This window comes from Ambystoma mexicanum, chromosome 7q (assembly GCF_040938575.1).
Source record: "Ambystoma mexicanum isolate Mex_15411 chromosome 7q, UKY_AmexF1_1, whole genome shotgun sequence".
NCBI lineage: Eukaryota > Metazoa > Chordata > Amphibia > Caudata > Ambystomatidae > Ambystoma > Ambystoma mexicanum.
The window spans coordinates 519,704,567-519,724,486 of NC_090941.1; the positions used below are offsets into that span (position 1 = coordinate 519,704,567).

Here is a 19,920-nt window from a genome sequence, read left to right on the forward strand (position 1 = left end):
ATTGTCTCGGCGCAACTTCCACTTGGGAAGGAGGATTTGGAAAGGCTGTCCTTCATTCTGTCCTTGATCATTTTTAAGGACAATTCTAAATTCATACTCCCACTGCCAAAATTGGTGCTGCTTTGGGTGTCTATCAAAGATGAGAAATATGTGGGAGGACACAATCCATTCGAAGAACAAGTTACTTACCCGTGGTAACGTTCTTTCGATTGGATCCTATCCCACCGTAGAATTTATGTGGTTTTACACCTTATGCTTTTTTTTTATTGTACACTTCAGTCTATGCTATTGCTAGTAATTCCTCTAGGAATATTTTTTCTCTTTGACTAATTAACTGTTATATTTTTCGAATGAGATTAAAACCTCATAATACACATCCTAATACTTACACAACGCAGTAGATGACTTTGGAATTCTTCTATGTGAGAGGCGCTATTTAAGACCTTGTGTGTTTGTAACTAGTATTTAATCATCTACATTTTGGTTGACTACATTTGGTTGCCCTGAATTCAACCTTTTTTATTGTTATGGGGTACCCCACACCCTATTAGTACTTTCAAAGGAAAGCCAGGTTGTTGCATTCCCAGAAAATAGCAGGCCAAAACACAAGTATTTTGTTACCTAAAGTCTGTGAGTGTAGAATCATGTTACATGAAATAATGTGCTGCAACCGAAAATTTCTGTAATTTTAAAGTTGTTATCCAAAACACATTGATGTGGACATTTGTGTGGCAGCTTCTAAGGCAACTGCACTCTGATACTAAGCTTATTTCCAAGATAAAGGCATTGCATTGTTTGCCAACGCCCAGAATAGGTCTGATCACTGGGCTTTCTGAAGTTTTAAATCACACAGGAAACCTGACAAGAGTGGACCATGGCTTCCCCTTACTTAGGATCAGAGTCAAAGGCCAACCCATCTTTAGGACTGCAGGTTTCCGCTGGCCATCTAATGATTATTTTACAAATTAAAGCTGTTGGCTGGCTGCCAAATCTAAGCAATGGTTCATTAACCAAGAAAATGATTTCACAAGTCAGTAAACCTATTCGACGTCGAGTCTCGTATTGTAATTGTAAGTAGCTCAATTATTTTTGACAATATACAATATGTTCTTCTACTCTGAAGTTAATATCAAGCAGAAGTGCTGCTGTTGCCCTGATGTGGCCAAGAACCCAAAATGAAATAAAATAAAATAAATAAGCATTGTAATTCGTCTAGTTGTGACTCTTGTCTCCAATCTGTTTTGTCGTAGGACTCCAAGGCATATTACCACCTACTTAACCAGGTGGCTCCAAAGGGGGACGAGGACAGCCTTCCTCCCATCGACATTGACTTGACAGGCCTCAGGGTAAGTAGCGATGGCTCAACATGTCTAGATTTTCGTGGAATTCCATGATGTGCATGTCATTCTGGGGGCTTGGCAGATGTATTCTGTTTTTTAATACGTTTGATAAAGAAAATAGATAAGTTGTGTACCCATTTCACACATGTGCAAGAAGCTGGATTGTTTTCCGCTATCCATTTTTGGGGGTTTTACACTTGGCCAAATGTCCCAAATCCATTGCTTGCAGTTGCGTGGGCAGTAGAAGTCCTGCTCTTGCCTTAGACACTGAGTAAAAGTGTCTGTAAAGTGTCTTTATCTGTAATGTCAGCATGTCCATTAAGCCATTTTTGCATTTTGCTTTAACAGGCCCAGGAAAGTCTTGCAAGTAAAAAGAGTTATCTTTGTTTCCTAGATAACAGTGTGACATACTGTGATAGGAAAGTAATACTTTGGGCTCCATTACAAGTTTGGCAGTAATTCTGCGGTAAATCGGCTGATTTACCACCAACATCGTTTACAGTTACTGCCCCTCGGTCCTGTGGCATTACCACAGGATTATGAGTGGTGGGGCGGTGGTGTTAGTTTTTTGGCATGAGCGGTAATTCTGCGCAGCGAATCCGCCATTCTCCAGCATGGGGTCTGGCATGGATTCACATGCTCATGAATATTCCCCGTCATCAGGCTGGGAATCCTCGGTAAAGAAAAATCAGTATCAGTTTCGTTTCTGATCTGTCTTTCGTAGTAGTAACCAATCACTGATCTCTGCGTCATACTGACCACAGCCAATGACTGCCCTCTACCTAAGCCCCGCCTCTGGCAGCCATCTTCAGATTTTTACCGCACGTTCAAGTGTTGGGAGTCCTCGTGCTTAGCTCTCGAGCTTTTACTGCATGTTTCGCGCTTTTTCAGGTGAATTTTCACATTTTTTCGGTTAATCGAGCCTCAAGCTCCACCGTTTCTACTCCCGTTAACGGCTACCCGTTACGGGATTTTCCTACACCTCTTAAGGGGGAAGATTTCGTCGAATCAACTTCTTGGAGGATTCCAGAAGATTCGCGGCCTACTTCGAGATGGCCCAGGACGCGAGTTCGTCACCCGGACCCAAGCTGTTTTGCAGTTGCCCTGGATGCGGGCTGCAGAATGTGTTTAAGGAAGTCGAACATTCGCGATGCCTCTACTGTCTTCATGGGGACAAGACTCATGTAGAGAAGGACTGCCAGTTCTGCAAGAACTTGTCGGAGCGGACCATGAGGGACTGTCGATCCCGTCTCGCCAGCTGGTTGGAGAAGGGCTCAACGGGTGAGAAGAAGAAGAAAGGGTCCGAGCGGGCTTCTAAGTCCTGTGTGGGCGCCCCGGCGACGGGGGCCCAACACCAGGCCAAGCGCTGCGAGTCCGCTGGCTCCGGGAGCGCCGAAAGGTCGGGCTCTTCGGTCGCCAGGCAGGGCGCGCCTTCCCCGGCACCATCAACCATGAGCCAGCGCTCCGGTTCGGGGAAGAGGAAGTCCGAGACCCCGGGTAAGCTTCGGGAGAAGCCCCGTCCGATCTCGGAAGAGGGGGAGCAAGGCGTCACCCCTCCCCTAAGGAGAAGGCCCGGGACGCACCTAAGGTGGTGAAGGCCCCTACCCAGCAGGCAAAGGCCTCTATCGAGGCGATCGCGGCGACTCTGGCCAAGCCGGCAGAGACCCCGCCAGCGGAGACTGCCTCCGGGACTAGAGTTTCCCTGCCGCCAAGGAGGGAATCCTCTTTTCAGCCCATCGTCATGGCCACCATGATGGAAGAAGCGAGGGGGGGCACGGTAGCCTCCTCGAGCTCGGAGTCAGCCTCGGAGGAGGAACTGACCGAGGCCGTGAGGAACCTCGAAGTCAATTCGAGAAGGTTCGATCCCATAAGGAAGATCCTCGGGAGATAACCAAGGAAGACAATGATGGCGAGGAAGAGCAGCCTTCCCTCCCGGCACAGCCGGAACCTAGGCCTCAGGATGGCTCGGCGCCCATTTTGTCTGCGATCCAGTCCTTATGCTCTGAGATAAGGACGAGATTCCCACGCCCCAGGCCGGAGGACCCGCAACCTGGCCCGTCGGGAAGTCCTCAGAACAAACGACGGAGGACCCAACCCTCTCCTCCACTCGCCCCCGTAAGGCCTACAGTTCCCTCCTCATCCTCCCACGAGTCGGGAGATGACGGTGCGATGGGCTCGACGACGGGTTCTCAGGGCGACGACGACGGAACGGGTCTCCCGTCTCCCGTCGCAAGGGCCTCGCCGCCCGACGAGAGTGGCTCATTCCACGCCATGATCGCCAGGGCGTCCGAATTGTTCCAGCTCTTCCCGGAGGAGCAGAAAAAGGAAGGTTTCCTCTATCAGCGCCGGGAGGCCAAGAGGAAGACTGTCATCGCGGTGCCTCTAATCGATGACATCTGGGAGGAGGGCCTGTTGGTTCTCAAGAACCCCTCCACGGCACCAGCCAAACGGGACCGGTACGAGAAGAAGTACTGGGTCCCCGAAACCGCTCCCCTGTGCCTCAGGGCCCAGCCAACACCAGACTCGGTCGTCTCGGCGGCGGCGAAGAAAAAAGCGGCGTAGTCAGGAGCCTCGACGTCGAATTCCCCGCCGGACGGCGAGGGAAAGAAGTTGGACGCCATGGGGCGGCGGGTCATTTCGTCAGCGGCGACGACGATCAAAGCGGCCAACGCCCTGGCGATCGTGGCCCGTTACGACAGGGAGCTCTAGTTTAAGCTGGCCCCCATATTGGACTTCCTACCGGACGACAAGAGGTCCGAGGCCCTGGAAATACTTCAAGAAGGTGAGGTGGTGTCGGACCATGCCATAATGGTGGCAACCGATATTGCCGATACCGGGTTCTGCCAGCTGGGCAACGGTGTTTGCCTACGACGACGGGGTTGGCTCTGGGCGACCGACTTCCGTCAGGACGTCCAGACCAGGGTGTTGGACATGCCGTTTGACGGCAGCAACTTGTTCGGGAAGGCGGTGGACAAATCCCTCCAAGTCATAAAGATGGACACGGAGACGGCCCGCGCCCTAGGAGCCCTTCAGCAACGACGGCCCTTTCGGAGCTCCGGAGGCAGACAGGGTGCCTCCAAGGAATCCAGCGTTGCCTCGTCATCCTACCACCAGGCGGCACGCTCCTCGTCTCAGGAGGCCTACAGGGGTCGCAGCAAGCAGGGAGCGCCTCGCCGCCATCGGCAAGGTGGCCAGGGCGGCAAGGCCACCACCTCCAAGCAGGACTGAACCGGCCGTGGTCTCGGGCCCCCACCGAAGCACCCCGGTGGGAGGCCGGCTGATGAATTTCGTCGGCGTGTGGAAGTCCATCTCCACCGACCGTTGGGTGCTGGAAACCCTGGCCAGAGGACACTCTATCGAATTCATGAAGAAGTGCCCTCACGTTCCACCTGTGGCCAGGAAGGAAAATCACGTCCCGCAACTGCTGTTGGAAGTACGGGCGATGCTCAGGAAAGGCGCCATCGAGCTTGTCCCGAAGAGGCTCCGGGGCTCCGGGGTGTACTCAAGGTACTTCCTCGTCAAGAAGAAGACGGGCGGCTGGCGCCCCATCCTGGACCTTCGTCGTTTGAACAAATACATCAGGTCACAAAAGTTCAGGATGGTCACCCTCCAGCACGTACTGGGACAGCTGGAGGAAGGCGACTTTCTATCGTCGTTGGACCTGGAGGATGCATACTAGTCGGCCCCCAAGGTCTTTACCAAGTGCCTAGCACCTGTGGTGGCGCGGCTGCACCTGCAGGGGATTCACGTCTACCCCTACCTGGACGACTGGCTCATCCGCTCAAGGACGAGGGAACTCGCTGTCGAACACACTGCGAGGACCGTCCAGCTGCTCACAGACCTGGGATTCGCCATAGACTACCCAAAGTCCCACCTGGTGCCGTCGCAGGTGGCCCGGTTTCTGGGAGCGAAGCTCGATACAGTGAGGCGCCTGGCGGCACCGTCGGAAGAACAGACGAAGACCATTCTAGGCAAAGTGCAGCGCCTGCTAGCCACAGACGTGGCCAGGGTGAGGTCCATCAAGTCCCTCCTGGGGATGATGTCCTCTTGCATCTACCTGGTGCACCTCTGCAGACTACGGATGCGCCCTCTTCAAGAATTTCTCAACGCCCGTTGGATGAAGGCGACGGGCACCTTCGAATACAGGGTCCCCCTCAACGAGGTGTTCCGGCGGGCGATTCAGTGGTGGGGCGTTCGAGCGCACCTCACGGCGGGCAAGGACTTTCAGACGCCGGCGTACCAAGAGACGGTGACGACGGACGCCTCCCTGGAAGGTTGGGGCGCCCACACCGGAGATCTCCACGCAAGAGGCCTCTGGCTCCCGGAGGAGAGGCTCCTGCACATCAACGTCCTGGAACTCTGAGGCGTGTTCTGGGCTCTCAAATCGTTCCTCCCGTCTCTCAAGGGCAAGGTGGTGCAGATCTTCACGGACAACACCACGGCAATGTTTTACATACGGAAGCAGGGAGGCACCAGATCCCCAGCCCTATCCAAGGAGGCACAGGATCTGTGGCACTGGCCGGTCGCCCAGGGGATGTTCCTGGTTCCCTTCCACCTGGCAGGAGAAAGAAACACCATTGCCGACTCGCTCAGCAGGGAGCTGCGCGCGTGTCACAAGTGGGAACTGCGCCAGGATCAGGTGGATCAACTCTTCCGACGATGGGGCAAACCCCAAATCGACCTGTTCGCAACAGCGACGAACACGAAGTGCAAGAGTTTCGCCAGCAGGTTTCCCCAGCCGAGAAGCATGGGCGATGCGTTCTCGTTCCCCTGGGACGGCCTATACCTGTATGCGTTCCCTCCGTTGCCGTTGCTGCTTCGACTCATCAACCAGCTCAAGAGGTCCCGGTGCAGGATGATCCTCGTCGCACCGGCGTGGCCGGGGCAGATCTGGTTCTCGGACCTTCTGGACTTGTCAACGTCCCCTCCCATCAAGCTGTCGGCGGACGCGGACCTTCTCTCCAGAGAAGGAGGCGCCATCTTCCACCACGACCCGGCGTCGCTGAACCTGCAGGCTTGGCTCCTGCAGCGCTAGAGTTTGGAGGCTACAATATACCGGCAGATTGCAGAGAGGTTCTTGCAAAGGCCAGAACGTCCTCGACTCTCAAATGCTACGGTCATAAGTGGAATAGGTTCTCTATCTGGTGCCAAGCACAGAAGATCAACCCCCTACGGATTACGGCCCCTCAAGTGCTGCCGTATCTGCTATCGCTGGCAAAGGCTGGGCTAGCCCATGCCTCCATTAAGATTCCTCTGGTGGCGATCTCCAGATATACCAGAACCACAGGACGGATGTCCCTGTGGTCCCATCGACTGGTAAAAGAGTTTATGAAAGGACTGTTCCGGTCATTCCCGCCGGTGAAGGCCCCGGCCCCGGCGTGGGAACTTAACGTGGTGCTGACCAGGCTCATGGGGCCCCCATTCGAGCCAATGCACTCCGCACCGATGAAGTTTGTGTCGTGGAAGACTGCATTCCTGGTGGCCATTACCTCCGCACGACGAGTGGGAGAGATCCAGGCCCTATCCTGCAAAGCACTGTACTTGACTTTCCATGCCTCGAGGGTGGTGCTTAGGACGCACCCCTCCTTTATTCCCAAGGTGCCATCGGACTTCCATCTTAACGAGCCCCTGGTGTTACCTGTTTTCTTCCCGTCTCCTTCGTCGCCGGCCGAGAGGACTTTGCACTCGCTGGATGTGGCTAGAGCGCTGAAGTTCTACGTGGACCGCACAAAGAGTTTCCGGAGGACATCACAGCTGTTTGTGAACTTTGGACCTGTGAATCAAGGGAAGGCTCTCTCGAAGTCTTCTATTTCCAGATGGCTCTCCGGCTGCATCATGCACTGCCACTGGTTGGTTAACCGACCGCTGCCAGGCCGTCTGAGAGCCCATTCGACCAGAGCGATCGCTGCTACTACGGCGTTCTTATCTGGTGTGCCCCTGCTGGACATCTGCAGGGCGGCTACGTGGAGGTCGACGCACACCTTCACGAGATTCTACTGCGTCGATCGGGATTCCAGGGAGGAGTCCAGGGTCAGCCAAGCAGTGCTGGGCAACCTGTTCGCTTAAGGTGAGCCTGGTGAGGAGGTAAGAGATGCTTAATGTTGAGTTTTTTTTGTATTGCTTAATGTTGAGCCTTTTGCCACCCCCCGTGGTTGTGCATGTGTGTACTGCTATTTATTCTTATATTCATGAGCATGTGAATCCATGCCAGACCCCATGCTGGAGAAGGAACAGGTTACTTACCTGTAACTGTTGTTCTCCAGCATGGGTCTGGCATGGATTCACATGCGAACCCTCCCGCCTACCCCTCTGCGGCTCTTCACTTGGTCATACTGCCACTTCACGTGCTACCAAATCTGAAGATGGCTGCCAGAGGCGGGGCTTAGGTAGAGGGCAGTCATTGGCTGTGGTCAGTATGACGCAGAGATCAGTGATTGGTTACTACTACGAAAGACAGATCAGAAACGAAACTTATACTGATTTTTCTTTACCGAGGATTCCCAGCCTGACGACGGGGAATATTCATGAGCATGTGAATCCATGGCAGACCCATGCTGGAGAACAACAGTTACAGGTAAGTAACTTGTTCTATATTTTGGAAGTAAAGTGGGCGATTCACCTCCAGCCTTTTACTGGAGGTGAATCCTCCACTTTACCTCGAAATTCGGAATTTGGTGGTGCGGTAAAATTGGAGGTATTTCTGTTAACACCAAAGAAAGTGCTGGTAATGGAATTATTGACATTTTTGTAATGCACCACCGAAATCGAAATGAGGCCCTTTATCACTGCATAGTCTATATCCATGCAGTAACATAGACATGTGTAAATAAAATACATTCAGCCTCATTATGAGCATGGTGGTAATGGTAAAACAGGTGGTTTTTGGAAATAGCGCCTTTCTTTACCACTGTTTTATTATGGGCCTGTGGACTTTATGCATGCAATGTTCCATGGGAATACCGCTTGTGGTACTTACCAACGTATTATGAGGTTAAATACAATTTTTTATAATACCAATTTTTACCTTCAGCCAAGAGCTGGTGTTAAAATAAATGTCCCCTGAAGTTTGCAACTCTTTTTGCTAGGCCGGATGAAAGCGCTTCCCTTTATGGAACGATTAAAAGAATTGTAAAAAAATTGCATCTCTTAGGCCCACCTTCTCACCTTCTTTGCTTTGTAATTCACCAACGAGTCAGCTTTTACCCATTTGAAAATTTAAATAAAATGCACCATAGCAGTATGAATAGCTATACAATAATTTTCCATCCTCGAAATAAGGGAATAAATGGCTTTGAAACAATGTATGGGTTTTCAGAATTACTGTGTGAGCTATTTCTGAAAATTGGCATCCATGCTGGTGAGTAGGGCTCATATTTGGAGGAACCTCATACCTCTGTACTCCCAAATGACACATATTTGCATGATAAGCAGCAGCATTTCTGGGGTGGGGGGCTGACAGGCCTATAGCCCTGGGTCTTTTGGTTATAGCTGCGGATAGAAGCTCAGGGGCTGCAACCAAAAGGTTAGCTAGCCCAGAGTACCGACAGTCCCAACATTATCGTAGCCCCAGATCGTTTCCAGACCAAGCAACACCTCTGATGATAACTGTTACATGGTGAGACCTGACTGTATTGCTGCAGCCAGTCTGGTTATGTTTTCTGCTTGAGGCATGGCATTTTGTACTCTCTTATTAGTGACTAGACAGACAATTGGTGCAGCCAGTCTAGTAATTTCTTACTGTGGCATGACATCTTTTACTGGGCATCTTATTATAAAGCAGTCATGATAAGTTTTAGTACATTGGCTAGACTAGCGTTTTGGTCCAACCAGTCAAGCCCTTTCTTACTGTGGCCTGATAGTTTTTACTAGGCATTTTTCATAAAGCAAGCTTGATGTAAGTGATGTTACTTGACTAGACTGGCATTTTGAGACATCAGTGTAGCCTTTTCTTACTGCGGCATGACATTTTTCACTGTGCATCTACGATAAAGCAAGCATGATAAGTATTATTACATGTCTAGACTGGCATTTTAGTGCAGCCTGTCAAGTTATTTTTTGGTTTATACAAAAACCTTTACAAAACAATAGAAGCATTATGACATCAAATGAATAAAATTCATCCATATGAAAAGAACATCGTACTTATTTCATTACAATTATCACAAAAGAAAATATGCATATTTTCTGGATTAATTATCATAGATCAGAATGTTCACAATTCTAAAACATGGCACCATAACCGCTACAAGGCTACACAAGTTTTCATACACCATGTAAATGTAAAGTTATTATTCATCAAGATGACATTTACAGATTAAAGACTTTACCCATCATCAACCTCAAATTGACACCATTTCATGTTCGTGATTGTTAAAAAGCAAGTCAGAGCAATTATCAACGAATGATTTTCACCCTACATGAACCTCAACCAGAGAACATTTTTCAAGAAATCGGTTTTGCCAATATTCTCTAGACCGAATGTATTAAGCCTTTCGGATTCAAAGTAAGGGCATGTGGTGATAAGATGTTTTAGTGTTTCCAATTGGGAATCATTTGAAAAGAATCGACAAGTCGCATTCTGTGCCACTGTCAACGATGAAGCCCAATATTTTGTCTGTTCTCTTGTTTTAAAGTGATTGAATTTAAATCTTGTATAGAGAGCACAAACTTTGTTGCACAGAAATCACAGCAAATAGGAACAACGCTGAAATCCTTTGCGTGAAAAGCAAGTGTATTGCCGATACAAGCTATAGCTGCCCAGAGAGTAGTTTGGGTCCAGTCATACATATATAATTTTTTGTTAACACTCTCAGGTCATGTAATTAAGTCTTTTTCACAGGCTCCTATGTAGGCCAGCAGCAATTGCATTCTTGACTGATATTTGTTCACAGAATGGGGGGGATTTCCCTTAGCATACTATTAAAATATTCATATAAAGAATTATGAGGTGAATGTAAAAATGTAGAGTAGTTTAATAGTAACCTCCTAGGAATCATGATGATAACGAGCTTAATCCCAACTCATCCCTAATGATCACATTAGGTAAAGAACAGGAAAATCCAAGGACCTCGTTTCAAAGGCGTCGTTGAATGCAATTAAAAAATCTCCCATGTCCAAAAGGCACATAACCAAACCATACAACAATGTTGGTTCAACCTTAGAGACATACAGGGTAATTCATAGAATTTCGCAGAAAAGTGTCGCAAGCGGCTGGCGCAGAGTGTCCGCGTGCGATTGTCTGCGCCAGGCACGTGCGCTAAAATCGATTTCCGCGCACAGCGTATTCATGGATTTCAGGCTCCCAAACCAGCCGTGGCGCAGAGTATCGCAGCGACCCTGCAGCAGCGCCAGTAACGCCCCCAAGAACGCCCTCGCGCAAGGAAAAGCCATCAAAATCGCTAAATCATCGCAAAGGGCAGCGCTAACCCTGGACCAGTCCACAGGGCTGCCAAACAAGGAACGCAAAGCGGGTAACGTGCATATCAGGGGTACGCGTGAAGTTTTACACGTGATTAGCCAGGGCACGTGTATCACAGGGGTACGCAGGAATTATCACACGCGATTTGGCTGGGTACGTGTATTACAGGGGTACGCGGGAATTATCACACGCGATTTGGCTGGGTACGTGTATTCCAGGGGTGCGCGGGAATTATCACACGCGATTTGGCTGGGTACGTGTATTCCAGGGGTGCGCGGGAATTATCACACGCGATTTGGCTGGGTAGGTGTATTACAGGGGTACACGGGAAGTTCTACACCCGATTCGGCTGGGTACGTGTATTACAGGGGTGCGCGGGAATTCTCACATGCGATTTGGCCAGGTACGTGTATTACAGGGGTGCGTGGGAATTATCACACGCGATTTGGCTTGGTACGTGTATTACAGGGGTGCGTGGGAAGTTCTACACGCGATTGGCCAGGGTACGTGTATTACAGGGGTATGTGGGAATTATCACACGCGATTTGGCTGGGTACGTGTATTACAGGGGTACACGGGAAGTTCTACACGCGATTCGGCTGGGTACGTGTATTACAGGGGTGCGCGGGAATTCTCACATGCGATTTGGCCAGGTACGTGTATTACAGGGGTGTGCGGGAATTATCACACGCAATTAGGCTGGGTGGGTCCTCACAGGTGTTCCCTGTACACCCTCCACGGCCCCTGCAGGCAGCCCACAAAACAGGGGACTGCCCTGCACACCTGCTCATGTCCCCCTGCACCCCCACCCCCCAGCAGTGCAGGGGCAGCCTCCACCAGGCCCCCACTCATGTCCCCTATCACCCCCACCCCCCCGCCACCAGGGGCACCCTCCACCAGGCCCCCATCCATGTCTCCCACCACCCCCACCCCCCAGCAGTGCAGGGGCAGCCTCCACCAGGCCCCCACTCATGTCCCCTATCACCCCCACCCCCCCGCCACCAGGGGCACCCTCCACCAGGCCCCCACTCATGTCTCCCACCACCCCCACCCCCCAGCAGTGCAGGGGCAGCCTCCACCAGGCCCCCACTCATGTCACCCACCACCCCCACCCCCCAGCCACCAGGGTCACCCTCCACCAGGCCCCCACTCATGTCTCCCACCACCCCCACACCCCAGCAGTGCAGGGGCAGCCTCCACCAGGCCCCCACTCATGTCTCCCACCACCCCCACACCCCAGCAGTGCAGGGGCAGCCTCCACCAGGCCCCGACTCATGTCACCCACCACCCCCACCCCCCAGCCACCAGGGTCACCCTCCACCAGGCCCCCACTCATGTCTCCCACCACCCCCACACCCCAGCAGTGCAGGGGCAGCCTCCACCAGGCCCCCACTCATGTCTCCCACCACCCCCACCCCCCTGCCACCATGGGCAGCCCCCACCAGGCCCCCACTCATGTCTCCCACCACCCCCACCCCCCAGCAGTGCAGGGTCACCCTCCACCAGGCCCCCACTCATGTCTCAACCCACCCCCACCCCCCAGCCACCAGGGTCACCCTCCACCAGGCCCCCACTCATGTCTCCCACCACCCCCACCCCCCAGCCACCAGGGGCACCCTCCACCAGGCCCCCACTCATGTCTCCCACCACCCCCACCCCCCAGCAGTGCAGGGGCAGCCTCCACCAGGCCCCCACTCATGTCACCCACCACCCCCACCCCCCAGCCACCATGGGCAGCCCCCACCAGGCCCCCACTCATGTCTCCCACCACCCCCACCCCCCAGCAGTGCAGGGTCACCCTCCACCAGGCCCCCACTCATGTCTCCCACCACCCCCACCCCCAGCCACCAGGGTCACCCTCCACCAGGCCCCCACTCATGTCTCCCACCACCCCCACCCCCCAGCCACCAGGGTCACCCTCCACCAGGCCCCCACTCATGTCTCCCACCACCCCCACCCCCCAGCAGTGCAGGGGCAGCCTCCACCAGGCCCCCACTCATGTCACCCACCACCCCCACCCCCCAGCCACCAGGGTCACCCTCCACCAGGCCCCCACTCATGTCTCCCACCACCCCCACACCCCAGCAGTGCAGGGTCAACCTCCACCAAGCCCCCACTCATGTCTCCCACCACCCCCACCCCCCAGCCACCAGGGTCACCCTCCACCAGGCCCCCACTCATGTCTCCCACCACCCCCACACCCCAGCCACCAGGGTCACCCTCCACCAGGCCCCCACTCATGTCTCCCACCACCCCCACACCCCAGCAGTGCAGGGGCAGCCTCCGCCAGGCCCCCACTCATGTCCCCCTGCACCCCCACACCCCAGCAGTGCAGGGGCAGCCTCCACCAGGCCCCCACTCATGTCTCCCACCACCCCCACACCCCAGCAGTGCAGGGGCAGCCTCCACTAGGCCCCCACTCATGTCTCCCACCACCCCCACACCCCAGCAGTGCAGGGGCAGCCTCCACCAGGCCCCCACTCATGTCTCCCACCACCCCCACACCCCAGCAGTGCAGGGGCACCCTCCACCAGGCCCCCACTCATGTCTCCCATCACCCCCACACCCCAGCAGTGCAGGGGCAGCCTCCACCAGGCCCCCACTCATGTCTCCCACCACCCCCACACCCCAGCAGTGCAGGGGCAGCCTCCACCAGGCCCCCACTCATGTCACCCACCACCCCCACCCCCCAGCCACCAGGGTCACCCTCCACCAGGCCCCCACTCATGTCCCCCACCACCCCCACACCCCAGCAGTGCAGGGGCAGCCTCCACCAGGCCCCCACTCATGTCTCCCACCACCCCCACCCCCCAGCAGTGCAGGGTCAACCTCCACCAGGCCCCCACTCATGTCCCCCTGCACCCCCACCCCCCAGCAGTGCAGGGGCAGCCTCCACCAGGCCCCCACTCATGTCTCCCACCACCCCCACACCCCAGCAGTGCAGGGGCAGCCTCCACCAGGCCCCCACTCCTGTCTCCCACCACCCCCACCCCCCAGCCACCAGGGTCACCCTCCACCAGGCCCCCACTCATGTCTCCCACCACCCCCACCCCCCAGCAGTGCAGGGGCAGCCTCCACCAGGCCCCCACTCATGTCTCCCACCACCCCCACACCCCAGCAGTGCAGGGGCAGCCTCCGCCAGGCCCCCACTCATGTCCCCCTGCACCCCCACACCCCAGCAGTGCAGGGGCAGCCTCCACCAGGCCCCCACTCATGTCTCCCACCACCCCCACACCCCAGCAGTGCAGGGGCAGCCTCCACTAGGCCCCCACTCATGTCTCCCACCACCCCCACACCCCAGCAGTGCAGGGGCAGCCTCCACCAGGCCCCCACTCATGTCTCCCACCACCCCCACACCCCAGCAGTGCAGGGGCACCCTCCACCAGGCCCCCACTCATGTCTCCCATCACCCCCACACCCCAGCAGTGCAGGGGCAGCCTCCACCAGGCCCCCACTCATGTCTCCCACCACCCCCACCCCCCTGCCACCATGTGCAGCCCCCACCAGGTCCTCACAATCCCCAATCATGTGCGTAATGGTCAGCCTCCACAGCCAAAAAGCCCTACCAAGTAACCCATTCACCCACATGGAAATGGAAATCACATGTTACACCCCCAATGTTCATGAAGCAAATGAACCCATGTCCGTCACACACATATTTTCCAATTGAATGGGAAAACACACAACATGACATGCATGAAACCAATGAGATGAAACCACACAGTGAACAATGGAAAAAAAAATGTATTTGAAAAAAATACGAATGCTAAAGAAAGAAAACTAACTACAATGTAAATGTGAAAAAAGAAGCTGCATGTCCGCATAAAAACACAAAACTAGAAAATCTAATCCAAAAAATTTTGTCCAAAGTGAAATGTCAAAACTCTCCGTGCAACAAAGAACTATGTACAAAAATAACAAGGGTCCATCATCACAACTGAACTAAGGAAACCTCCTAAAAAACCTACCTAAATATCAACTATATACAAAAAGTGGAGCAGTGTCCGTCGACTCCAAATCATAAGAAAAAACAAAGGAAACCTAAAACTAAAGAACTATATACAAAGGCGGCGGGCAAGTCCAGCGGCTCACTCTGTGGTGTTCCGGGCCAGGGCATCATCGAACTCCTGTTCGATGTCCCGGAGGCGGTCCAGTTCCATGGCCCCGAGGGTCCGCAGGGACGACGGCGTGTCCTCCTCCAACCCCCTGCGGATTGCCTCGAGGCACTCGGCCCGCCTCAGGGCCCTCCGCATGGAGTTCTCCGCCCTGACCATTGTGAGCCGCGCCTCTTCCGCCAGCCGCCGCTCCGCACCTATGGCGTGGCCCAACCGCTGCCACACGGAAGACACTCTCTGTCCTGGGTCCTCCTGCCCTCCGGCCGATGCCTGCCCCTCCGATGTCGAAGGCCCCGAGCCTTCATGGCTCCCACCATGTTGCTGCTGCTGCTCTGCCTCTGCCCGTGCACTGCCTCCTGCTGCCTGCACATCCTCCGCCGGCTGGGGTGCAGTTGTTGATGTGGCCACCCCTGCTGGACGTCCGACTCCCGACTGTGGCAGGGATGCCTCCTCCACCAGCCTGGCCGCACTGTCAGAGGCAGCTCCACAGGGCACCCAGGTGACTGATGGGTGGGAAGATGGCACAGAGGACGACTGGCGCGTAGGGGGTCCAGTTGAGGAGGGGGTCGGAACAAGCCCCATCAGACGGAGGAATCCGGTCTGGGTGACCTGTCCCAGCAGGCTGACGTGGTCAACGAGCCATTCGAGATGACGTGCAGTCTCTCCATGAAAAGACTGCAGGTCACCTCGCATGGCCCGTTGACGCAACGCCACACCAGCCAGGACAGGCTCAACCCGGACCTGGATAGCCACGTCCGCAGGCAGAGGAAGGCCAGTTGACGTCAGCTCATCCCCTGCCTGGAAACGGGTCTGGACGTAGGCATCCCTGCTGGTGCAAGATGATGCAGGGACAGGATCGGGGACAGGATTGCACACAGGCACCTCCGCGGCCGCCTGTGCTGCCTCCTGTCCCTGGTCCTGGACTGCACCACTAGCACCAGTGGGATCCCCACCTCCAGACCCCGTCTCTGGTGCTTGCACGGCCTCCTCCTCCACCAGACCCCCCACCAACCTGGATGACTCCGTGCCATCTTCCCCTGTTGGGCCCTGTGGGGTCCCAGCTGCCCCTTCTGCTGCCGAGGAGTCCAACTCCAACCTCCGCCTCTTGGACCTCCCCCCGGCAGCTGCGGCCTGGGACGCGGCACCGGACTCCTCACTCCCCGACGAGATGACAACACGGGAGGGGAGCCGGGCCTTGCGTTTCCGGCTGGCGGTCGGATCCCCGCCGCTGTGCTCCACAGCACCTTCTCCGCCCTCTTCATCAGTTGACGCTGCAGACAGGGAGAAACAAAACACAGGCATCAGGGCACTGTACAATGGACACATACACGCATGACAGTTGCACATGAGTGGCATTGGCAAACCTCAGACATGTCATCACAATCCCCAACACACATGTCATTGCAACTGGCACACATGAGCCATACCACAGCCATATCGCAACTGCCACCACCATCCCTACACATACAACAGCATCAGCAGCCAAAGGGGAGCCATACATCACATGCAACACAGGAAGTGCACCACACATGTACACACACCACCACACTTGCATGCATGTCTACACCTCTGCCAAGTGTCGCACTGTTCAGACGGGCATCCATGTCACATCTGCCAATCAGGCTTCCACATACCGCTGTCACATGCATCCATGTAGCATCACTGTTGCACCTTTGACAAATACACACACATGCACATGTACACAGTGCTCATACATGCAGCCGAAAACAACATACATGCCTGACATCACGGACATGTCTACTTACATACACATTCATCCAAACATGTGTGCACGCACAACTGCATTTGCCATGCAAGCCCACACACACAAGCACCATCCATGTCTCACACATTACAGCCCTCGCATGTGTCAGCTTCACGGCCATGTACACCCCCACCCATACTCCACCCCATACAAACAGATGTGCAACCGGCACAATGGGGAATGATCACCACACGCCCTGCTCACAACCAGGATGCATGTACACTCACCGCTCGACTCCAGACGGCTCTGCTTCTCTAGGACCTGGACGTGGAGCGCTGGGGATATGCGTTCCAGGACCCCCATCTGTTCTTCCGACAAGTGGCCCCGGCGCCCCTTGGCATCCGCTGCCTTCAAGAGGCGCCGGGCCTTGTTCAGGGTCCTGGACCTGAAGTCCTCCCAGCGCTTCCTGACATGTTGTAAGTCCCGGACTGCCACCCCCTCCGCGTTGATGGCAGTCACGATGTCAGTCCAGATCCGAGTCCGTCCTTCCTTGTCGGCGCGGGAACTTCCAAAGAGGGCATCATACTGCCCCAGGACTTGCTCCACCAGGACACCAACTTCGGTGGCACTGAAGCTGGTGCCCCTCTGCCTCTCTGGCCGGGGGTTGTCAGTGGTCACAGATGGTGTTAGCCCCGACATGACAACCCCAGAGGCAGGAGTGGGTGGGCAACTGGGTCCTGGGGCTGGGCTGTGGAGCGATGGAATTCCAGTCGGGAGTCTTCTGTTCCAGCAGGGGTGGTCACAGCAACAGCACCCCTGGCTGATGTGCAGGCAGCAAATGGCAGTGCACGTGGGCAGCAGGCAGTCAGGCAGCAGCAGATAGCAGGTGGGAGCGTGCTCGGGGCTCTGGGGGGCAGTAATTCGGCCTTCTGGGCAGGAGCGTGGTCTCCCGTATGCTCACACGTGGCCAGCTCGGTACGGAGAGAATTGGCACGTGAAAATCCTGCACGTCAGCGTGAAAACCGAGGAAAGGCCCTTAGCGCGTAAGCGCGTCAGCACGCATACGCGATTCCATTGGACCAAAGGCCCTTAGCGCGTAAGCGCGTCTGTGACGTGACCCGCACGGGTGTTTCCCACACAGCACGTGATGACAGAGCACACGTGGAAAGACTGCACGTCAGAGTCTCATCGCGTGTAATTGGACAAAAGTGCGTGTACACGCGATTGGCCTATGTACGTGTATATGAGGTGTGCGCGGACACTTACACACGCAAGTACGTCAGCGCACCTGTATCCCGGTGTACGGCCATTTCCACCAATCACACGCAATGAGACTCTGACGTGCAGTCTTTCCATGTGTGCTCTGTCATCACGTGCTGTGTGGGAAACACCCGTGCGGGTCACGTCACAGACGCGCTTACGCGCTGAGGGCCTTTGGTCCAATGGAATCGCGTATGCGTGCTGACGCGCTTACGCGCTAAGGGCCTTTCCTCGGTTTTCACGCTGACGTGCAGGATTTTCACGTGCCAATTCACTCCGTACCAAGCTGGCCACGCGTGAGCACACGGAAGACCACGCTCCTGCCCAGAAGGCCGAATTACTGCCCCCCAGAGCCCCGAGCACGCTCCCACCTGCTATCTGCTGCTGCCTGACTGCCTGCTGCCCACGTGCACTGCCATTTGCTGCCTGCACATCAGCCAGGGGTGCTGTTGCTGTGACCACCCCTGCTGGAACAGAAGACTCCCGACTGGAATTCCATCGCTCCACAGCCCAGCCCCAGGACCCAGTTGCCCACCCACTCCTGCCTCTGGGGTTGTCATGTCGGGGCTAACACCATCTGTGACCACTGACAACCCCCGGCCAGAGAGGCAGAGGGGCACCAGCTTCAGTGCCACCGAAGTTGGTGTCCTGGTGGAGCAAGTCCTGGGGCAGTATGATGCCCTCTTTGGAAGTTCCCGCGCCGACAAGGAAGGACGGACTCGGATCTGGACTGACATCGTGACTGCCATCAACGCGGAGGGGGTGGCAGTCCGGGACTTACAACATGTCAGGAAGCGCTGGGAGGACTTCAGGTCCAGGACCCTGAACAAGGCCCGGCGCCTCTTGAAGGCAGCGGATGCCAAGAGGCGCCGGGGCCACTTGTCAGAAGAACAGATGGGGGTCCTGGAACGCATATCCCCAGCGCTCCACGTCCAGGTCCTAGAGAAGCAGAGCCGTCTGGAGTCGAGCGGTGAGTGTACATGCATCCGGGTTGTGAGCAGGGCGTGTGGTGATCATTCCCCATTGTGCCGGTTGCACATCTGTTTGTATGGGGTGGAGTATGGGTGGGGGTGTACAGGGCCGTGGGGCTGACACATGCGAGGGCTGTAATGTGTGAGACATGGATGGTGCTTGTGTGTGTCGGCTTGCATGGCAAATGCAGTTGTGCGTGCACACATGTTTGGATGAATGTGTATGTAAGTAGACATGTCCGTGATGTCAGGCATGTATGTTGTTTTCGGCTGCATGTATGAGCACTGTGTACATGTGCATGTGTGTGTATATGTCAAGGGTGCAACAGTGATGCTACATGGATGCATGTGACTGCGGTATGTGGAAGCCTGATTGGCAGATGTGACATGGATGCCCGTCTGAACAGTGCGACACTTGGCAGAGGTGTAGACATGCATGCAAGTGTGGTGGTGTGTGTACATGTGTGGTGCACTTCCTGTGTTGCATGTGATGTCTGGCTCCCCTTTGGCTGCTGATGCTGTTGTATGTGTAGGGATGGTGGTGGCAGTTGCAAAATGGCTGTGGTATGGCTCATGTGTGCCAGTTGCAATGACATGTGTGTTGGGGATTGTGATGACATGTCTGAGGTTTGCCAATGCCACTCATGTGCAACTGCCATGCGTGTATGTGTCCATTGTACAGTGCCCTGATGCCTGTGTTTTGTTTCTCCCTGTCTGCAGCGTCAACTGATGAAGAGGGCGGAGAAGGTGCTGTGGAGCACAGCGGCGGGGATCCGACCGCCAGCCGGAGACGCAAGGCCCGGCTCCCCTCCCGTGTTGTCATCTCGTCGGGGAGTGAGGAGTCCGGTGCCGCGTCCCAGGCCGCAGCTGCTGGGGGGAGGTCCAAGAGGCGGAGGTTGCAGTTGGACTCCTCGGCAGCAGAAGGGGCAGCTGGGACCCCACAGGGCCCAACAGGGGAAGATGGCACAGAGTCATCCAGGTTGGTGGGGGGTTTGGTGGAGGAGGGGGCCGCGCAAGCACCAGAGACAGGGTCTGGAGGTGGGGATCCCACTGGTGCTAGTGGTGCAGTGCAGGACCAGGGACAGGAGGCAGCACAGGCGGCCGCGGAGGT

General features: G+C 55.3%; 1 protein-coding gene across 1 annotated transcript in view; it reads left to right on the forward strand.

The window, feature by feature from the left end:
* Positions 1-19,920, forward strand: part of LCP1 (lymphocyte cytosolic protein 1) — a 343,090-nt gene that overhangs the window by 226,428 nt on the left and 96,742 nt on the right. The window contains exon 9 of the mRNA XM_069639280.1: positions 1,251-1,346. Within this exon, the coding sequence (XP_069495381.1) occupies positions 1,251-1,346 (96 nt within the window). The remainder of the gene's footprint in view (positions 1-1,250; positions 1,347-19,920) is intronic.